General features: G+C 33.7%; 1 protein-coding gene and 1 long non-coding RNA gene across 2 annotated transcripts; both read left to right on the top strand.

The window, feature by feature from the left end:
• On the top strand, nucleotides 535-1,831 carry LOC107610929 (RNA polymerase II C-terminal domain phosphatase-like 3). The gene is made up of 3 exons (XM_021109295.1): nucleotides 535-898; nucleotides 1,147-1,494; nucleotides 1,606-1,831. Exons 2-3 carry the CDS (start codon nucleotides 1,232-1,234, stop codon nucleotides 1,667-1,669), a joined length of 327 nt encoding a protein of 108 aa, XP_020964954.1. The 5' UTR covers nucleotides 535-898; nucleotides 1,147-1,231; the 3' UTR covers nucleotides 1,670-1,831.
• On the top strand, nucleotides 5,805-7,299 carry LOC110265864. Its single transcript, XR_002352344.1, has 4 exons — nucleotides 5,805-5,950; nucleotides 6,035-6,684; nucleotides 6,865-6,936; nucleotides 7,205-7,299. It is a non-coding gene; the product is annotated as an uncharacterized LOC110265864 (long non-coding RNA).

The following is an 8,677-nucleotide window of genomic DNA, read 5'->3' as shown; positions in this document are numbered from 1 at the left end:
TTACTATGTTGTATAATACAAATTATACATATTAAATATTTACATATGTTTTTTTTAAGTTTAATTATTCTGTTGATTCTTATAGTTTTACCAAATTTTTAATTAAGTTTCTATACTTTTTTTTTATTGGGTCATTCTATTGCTTTTAATTTTATAATTAGGTCTTTTCTAGTGTAAAAAATGTTAAAGTTAACTGAATATTTCTTCACAAATTAAAGGTATTCATAATTAGAAATCTAACTACACTACTAGAAAACTAGTTATTACAGACGGATATTTCCGACGGATTTTATCCCACTGAAATACAGAGGGAATTTCAGAGGGATTTTTTGTCAGAAAATAAAAAAAAATGAATTAGCATAAATTACAGACGGAAAAGAGAATCCGTCGATAATTCCGTCGGAAAAATTAATTTTTTTCGTGAGAAATAGTTACAGACGGAAAATCCGTCTGTAATTAAATAGACAGAACGCTGTGTTTTATTAAATTATTACAGACAGAAAATCCGTCTGTAATTTAAAATTTTCCGTCTGAAAATTTTAACTGTGACCTAATCTATCCCCTCTCTTCCGAAATCCATTCACAAATAAACAGCTGCCAACTCCTACCTACCTTTATGTGCTTCTTCCTCTCTCCGTCGTACAGTTGCTTCTTCTCTCCGTCGCACGAGCTGCTTCTGCCGCTGCCGGTTTCGCCGCCGCTGGCTTCGCATGATCTCTCTCTGTCATCCCTTGCGTCACACGAGCTCCCTCTGTCGCCGCTCTCGTCGCGTCTACTCCCATCGTCGCAGAGCTCTCTCCGCCGCCGCTCTCATCGCGTCTGCTCCCTCTGGCGCCTCTTCCATCTAATCTCAACAACTCGCTCTCTCGGTTCTTCTCGTAACCATCACGAATTTCAGGTATATATATCCTGATTTTGTGATTCTGTTCTTCGTGATAAACCTTAGGGCTCAATTTTTCTGCGCCAGTTTTAGCTAGGTTTATCATACTCTGCTTTTGTGCTTCGTGAATCTATGGGTTTACTCTGATTTTGATGAATTTTTTCTGCATTCGGAAGCTTTTTTGACCTAAATGCAATATTTTCTGTGATTCATGTGATTCATGTGATACTAGTGTGTAACTTTATTATATAATTGTTGATTGACAGAGTTGTTGAATATCCACCGGGGAAGAATATATGAAATAGCATCTGTTTAGTTGATTCGAATGCAAATGTTAATGCCAGTGCTGCCATGTCTTCCAATCAATCATCTTCTGGGTCTGCTGGTGTTAAGGAGAATGCAAGCGAGGTGGTGATTGTGGATGATGATAAAGAGGAAGGAGAGTTGGAGGAGGGTGAGATTGATGATGATGGCGCTGACCCTGAAGCATCAGTAACAGAGAGGGTTCAGAGTGTTGCTGAATGTGGTGTAGTTGCTTCAGATACTGATTCCACATCTCATAAGCTCAGTGTTAGGGAGGTTCTGGAGGGTGTTACAGTTGCTAATGTGGAGGAGTAAGTGAAGTACTGTTGATGGGTTTTTGTTTGTTTCAACTAATTTGCTGACATTGGAGTTTATTCTCACTGAATCGATTTTGTTTTATTTGTGGCTATTTGTTCTTGTAGATCGTTTGAGGGGACTTGCTCTACTCATGGTTCCATCAGAAATGATTTTACTGACTTGACGTAAGCTTACATTGCATTGCTTTTCAATCTGCTCTCTTTACATTAGTTTCGGAACTTTGCACGGAACCTGTTTGTGATAATGCTCTTTTGTATTCGTTACTGAAATTCTTAATTGCTATTTATCATTTGATAATTAAGTTAAAAGCTGCACTGGCATTGATATTGATTTTATCATTTTATGGTTCTGAAGCCTCATGATTGATTTTTGGTTGTTTTAGCTCCCCTCATACTTGGTATCCACAGGCCAGAAGGAAACATCGCAGGATTATCCTATTAACATATCCAAGAAAGGGATTAATAGTATTCTTGTATTCCTATGAACATAATTTACATGTGCTATTATATATTTGAGTGCATATGCCTCTAGAGGATGTTGTCATGAATGTATTTCTCATAAGTTACCGACTAGTAGTAATTTTTCGCCCTTCTAACTTGGATTTCTTGACCTTTCTATTACAGGTTTTATGGGGGCTATGATATCAAATTTGGCATTTGTTTTCCGTAATATCTTTTCAAAGAAGGGAATGAAGGGAAATTCTGTCAGCGGAATGAATTACTACGCTTGTTTATCTATGTTGTCATTGGTAATTCTCACACCATTTGCAATTGTTGTGGAGGGGCCACAGATGTGGGCAGCTGGATGGCAAACCGCCCTCTCGCAGATCGGACCTCAGTTTATATGGTAAATAAAAGATGACTGCTCAATCTGATGTTATCCCTATTATGTTTGCTATGCCAGCTTCAATCTTCTTAATCTTTGTCTCTATATTTTCAACTGAACATAAGATGATATCTTGAAATTTTCATGATCTTTGATTAGATACAAATAACTATTGCCTTCTCCATTTCTTTTCTTGTCCTTTTAGGGAAATTCCAAATTATTTGATATTTCTCAAACAGTTAGCTATTTGCTTTTTGAGATACATATACATGAGAGGAGTCTCCATGTGTGAGAGTATAACTAATTTGTGTTTAAGAGCAAAAGACATGTGATGAAGTACCTCACTTATGCTGCTATGCAATTAGAACTAAGTAATAAACCTATTCTGCAGCTAACTATGAAGTTGACAATTTGGATTTATCTGCAGCAAAAGAGATTTTTTTTATGTATTATTTTTAAACTAAATTTAGAGGCAAACAAGGAGAATTTAGAGTCACCTGAACCTTCCAGCTCTCTTATAAAGATATTGGAAACAGAGTTTGAATGTCTTCCTGGCTACATGAAGGGTCTAGCGACATGGGAGGTGAGGTTTTTTGTGTCTAACTAGATGTTTCTTTACAATTTACATGTTCTTTGGGAGGTGAGGTTCTTTAAAAATGTATTGTATAATGTAAATTGTAAAATGAGATAGTGTCATATAATATAAAAATGCTAATTATGAGATTATGTTAATAGTAATTGAGATTGTGAATGTTGCAGAGCATGCCAGGGTACACTGAATTTTTTTAGTTCCCAGGTAAAGCTGGCCCTCCTTGTCTCTCCCAAGTCTTGAAGACATACTTTTAAAACTCTTATTCTAGTTCACTTTCCCTCGTAACATGCATCATCTAACAAAGTTGGATATTTACTGTGGTTTCTTATTTTGTGATTGCAGAACAATCTTCATGAACTCTGGGCCCTTCTCAATTTTCTTCTCTCTGAAATTTTTAGCTCTGCTGAAACTTTTGATGAATGGTTCCAAATATCAGGTGAAATGGAAGTTCTTTGTAGATTGATCATTTAATGACTTGACATTGTCAAATGTTTCTAAATATTTTTTTTGTAGGTAAAATGGTTCTATTGGATAAGTTACTTCCTAAATTAAAAGGTTCTTTTGCAGGTAAAATGATCTAAATATACTTTACTATTTACTTGTAAATGCATATTTTAACATATAAAAATTAATTTTAACAAAATTCTTAAATATAATGTCTGTGTCATTATTATTACTCTTATTTGAATATAAATTTTCACTTATGAGTTACCAAAATAATTTAGTATGGAGTAATGGTCTAATAGTTGTGGAGGGTTAGATGCAATTGTGGAGTTATGGAGTTATGGTCTAATAGTTGTGGAGTTATGGAATCTAAGAGAAAGGAGTCTTTGATAATTAGCTGGCCAGAAAAAGATGCCATATGTAATTTTCCTTTCTTTCTTTCTTCCATTTACGCTTGTGTAATGCTGTGTATTACTTGTGTTATCACTAACAAGAAAAAAAGTGTTTAATAGATACAATCATTAAGCTTTCTATCAGTAATTGAGGATAGGAACTATAAAGTTAGGTTCTATTTATATCAAGTAATTAGGGGAAAAAATGGTACTTTTAAGACATGGATATTATTCTAAGAGTTTGCTAATTAACAAGTGTCTAATCAGCTAGTTTTAATACATGCATGTAAGGTGTTGATGTGAGCTGTGTTGTAATTATCTCCACATCCATAAATGTGTATGGATTTGTCTCTTTTCATCATTATCCGTATATATATTGCCAACTTCTCTTCGTATCCCTCACTCACTTACTATATCCCTCGCTTCATCAATTCTCTCCCTCATCACTCATCATCATCATCTCCATGGCTTGTTGCAACTACTTCTTCAACCCTCAACAAATAGATGAATATCCTTTCCCACTTCCCATTCAATTTTTCTTATATGATTATGATTATTACTATTATTCCAGGTAATCTAATTAGATTAAATTGTTACAACACTCTATATATACTTTTTTTTTGGTGAATTATTTGCCACTGTGCTGCATTTATTTATGTTCAATCTATATTTCAGGGGAAACAGTAACAAATATCCACCACTGGAATGTTGGGCACACGAGTTTTCAATACAAAACATGGAGTGTTACCCTTCACTTCCTTTTTATGAAACTCTCTCCATCGAACCAATTTCAACTATTAAAGGTATATATATCGTGATGATGACTGATGAGTTTCTTAAAGTTTTTATTTGCTTATTAGATTCTTATATTACTATAGCTACATATATTATACCTTGTCCTTAAATACATGCAGACTATGATAAATTAGAGGTACCGTTTTGTTTTTTCACAAGTTTCCTTCTTCAAATTGAACTCAAGTTTGGTTTTTTTGAAGCTTTTCATTGGGTGTCTTCTTGATGTTTGATAAAATGCCTGAACTAAAAATGAGAGTTTTTTTTCAGGTGAAAACTGATGGAGCAAACTGTAAGGGAAGAAGATGCAGCTAACTGGGTTTACAGGGGTGAAGGGGCTGTTAATCTTGTTCTTGCTTACAATGGATCAATTAAGTGTATCGGATATGATGAGACCAATTAAGTGTATCGGCTACGTCTTGAATTAAGTGTATCGGATATGATGAGACCAATTAAGTGTTTCCATGTATTACGAATGGTTGCTTGATTTCCTTATCGGTGGTAAAGTATATCTTTCAAGCTATTATTTTCATTATTTAATAAGTGGTATCTTTTTGGTTGTAAAACTCTCCTGATCGGAGTACTTCTGTGCAGTAAGATATATCATTATATTATTGCACAAAAGGATGTTCACTTGTCAAGATCATCTCTAGGCTTATTTTTGTTAATTAGTTTAACTTGCTATTAAAATTCTTGTCCCATTTTGTCATGTAGATTCTAATTGAGGTTGATCATCTACAAGATATCCTTGGCCCATATATATTCAGATCAAAGGTGTTAATAAAGATGCAGTGGCAGTAGTGGGTTCAATGCTTGAATTGGATGGCTCATATACAACTAAGGTTCAACATATTTTATTTTAGTTCCTTTTCCCCTTTCGTGCATAATGCTGGGCTGAATATATCTAGATGCTGGTCAACTTACTATTATTCTTGTTCATTATTTTGGTAGATTTATCTTGAAATAATTTTAAACAGACTACCAACAATAGAAAGAACTTCTACTGGGATTAACTCTTAGCAATCAGCAAGGCTGCTAGAGATTATTGAATTTATTCAATCTCAGGTATACCTTTCCTATATCTATGTGGGTTGCACATGTGGTTTTTTCTATTTATTATATTTACACAGTCCTTGAAATTTCAGAATTAGTATAGTTATGCCACACAATTTTATATTAAATTAGTTTGTATAGATACAAATTGCACTAATAATGAATTATCAATATGCAGAGGGAATGTATCTTTCGCCAAATTAGTCTGTTGCCTTCTGCTTGCTTGTAGCCTGATAAGGCCTTAGAGCTTGGAATCATAAACAGCCGCCATGAAGCCTTCATCACTTCCAAACTTTGGTGCAACAATGATCACCATGACCTTGTCCTTCCAGCTCTCAAGACCACACTCAAGTATGTAAAGTAATTGAAAAAGAAAAAAAAATATCATATAGTATATAATCTCACCAATGTATAGTTGCTCTTCAAATTGATTAGGAAACTTGGGTTGGACTATTTAGACCTTTACTTGATTCATATGCCAGTGAGGTTGAAACCTGAAGTTGATAGAGTTCTTGAAATAGGAAAGGATGATTTGCTTCCCTTTGACATAGAAGGAACATGGGAAGCCATGGAAGAGTGTCAAAGATTAGGCTTAGCCAAATTCATTGGTGTAAGCAACTTTGGCATAAAAAACTCACACAGCTCTTAGAAAATGCAACTATTCCTCCTGTTGTCAATCAAGTAAGAAAATTCAATAGCAACACTTGCCAAAAGGGATTAAATTTATCAAATAAATATACATATTTTAAATAAAAAATTTTATGGTGTCTATAAAATTTGTGTCTAATTTGTTTAAAAGATGAGGGGTAAAGGAGTAGAGCCCACCATTTATATTTGATTATTTGTGTCAAATAGTTAAAAATTTAGACACATTAGAACACACCATTTTAAATTGAATAATTTCTTTTTTTTTTCATTTTGACAATAATGATGTGGCTATATTCAATTTTGACTTTAGGTGGAAATGAGCTCATCATAGCAACAAGGGAAACTCAGAGAATTTTGCAAGCAGAAAGGAATCCATTTGGCTGCATGGTCACCGTTTTCTAGTAAAGTCACAGATATTGGCATCCATTTTCTTAAAGGTATTGGGCATTGCATTGTAGAACTGTTCCAACATATAGCCACTATCTTTGTTTCTACAATGCACTGATATTGTGTTAATGGCATCCAAATGTCTTGTGTATGAGTGTTTCTGATTAACAATTTAAGAGAAAATGAATTTCATAATTTCATGCTCATCTTCTTTTCTTGCCTTATTTCAGGGCTACAAAATCTTGCTCTGTTAAATTTGGAAGGCTACTTTGTAACAGCTGCATGCTTGGATACTCTTGCAGGTTGAATCACTTCACAGACCTTATTTATTTATTTATTTATTTATTTTGTGTGTGTGTATGGAGGGGGGGAGGAATAAGTTTATCTTGATAATATCTATGCCAAAGAGCTTTAGGTGTATCTTCTTATTCATTTAAAAATTGAAGGTTTCAGGTTGAACCAACTTACGTTACTTTTTAGTTTTTAGAGAACTTTCTTTGTTGGATTTAAGATTAACTAATGAACCATTCAAGCAACAAGTTAATATTGTGATTGATTGTTTTCTGCCAGAGCTTCCAGCCCTCTCGAACTTGAATATCAGTAGATGCAATTTTACTAACAATGGATGTGAAATGTTTTCATGTAAGTTGTAGACTTGTCACTTGTACAGCTAGCTACTCAATATATACTTATTGGGTTTCACTTTTTGGTTGTGAATACTAAGTTTTTATTATTGGCTTCTTTTCTTTGTTTTCTTTATTCTACCTGTAGTAAGTGATGAATGGTGATTTTGACTAAACTTATTTTTTCATTTTTTTTATTTCAGCTTCCATCAATTGAAGTTGTTGCAAATTCACCACCAACTGAACGTGATTATAGGCGGCCACCAATTCATGTGATTGTCATATGTCCAACTCGAGAGCTTGCAAGTCAAGCGACTACAGAAGCTGCTGAATTGCTTAAGTATCATCCTACCATTGGTGTTCAGGTTGTAATTGGAGGGACAAGACTTGCTATACAGTAAAGATCCTTGTTGCTACACCTGGAAGGCTTAGAGATCATGTGGAGAATACTGTTGGCTTTGCAACTCGGCTGATGGGTGTGAAAGTGTGGGTGCTCGATGAAGCTGATCATTTACTGGACATGGGATTTCAGAAAGATGTTTTGAATACAAAGTTTATATTTTGAATTATAGTTGATGTATCAATACACTTTGTTTATGTTTTGAATTATATTGACTTGTTTGTTTATAGTATTTTTCTTTTAGTTTGATAATACAATGAATTTGTTTATTTTTTGAAATATTATAAATATTTGAATACAAATTAGATAAAAATTTGTATTAAATTTATATTTATTTTGTATGAAAATAAGTTTATTTTGTAATTAGAAAAATAAAAAAATATATTTTATCTTACTGACGGATTTACAGACGGATTTTCTGTCTGTAATCAGAGTGTGAGATGATTTTCCAAAGTTCAAATTACAGGTGGAAAATCTGTCGGAAAATCCGTCTGTAATTACAGACGGAAAATCCGTCTGAAAATCCGTCTGTAATTACTGACGGAAAATCTGACAGAAAATTCGTCTATAATTACAGACGGAAAATCCGTCGGAAAATCCGTCTGTAATTACAGACGGAAAATCCGTCGGAAAGTTCGTCGCCTTTGGGAAATGGATAGAAAATTTACAGAGGAAAAATCCGTCGGTAATGGGTAAAAATCCGTCTGTAATTTTCCGACGGAAAAAAATCCGTCGGTAAATAATTTCCGACGAGGCTTTTATAGAGGGACAAAATCCGTCGGTAATTTCGTCGGTAACCAAAAATCCGTCTGTAATAAACACCAAATCCGTCTGTAAATCTGTTTGTATTAATCCATTTTCTAGTTGTGCTAGATCTTTGATCACATGTATTTTTTTATAAATATCCTATTAATTTTAACGTTTTTGATATGAAAAGGATCTAAATACAAAATTAAAAGTAGTGTGGAGATTCAATTGAAAAGAAAAAAATATATAAAAATCTAATTGAAAATTTAGTAA

Source organism: Arachis ipaensis, chromosome B08, assembly GCF_000816755.2.
Source record: "Arachis ipaensis cultivar K30076 chromosome B08, Araip1.1, whole genome shotgun sequence".
NCBI classification, from domain to species: domain Eukaryota; kingdom Viridiplantae; phylum Streptophyta; class Magnoliopsida; order Fabales; family Fabaceae; genus Arachis; species Arachis ipaensis.
This window is presented reverse-complemented; position numbering and strand designations above follow the sequence as displayed.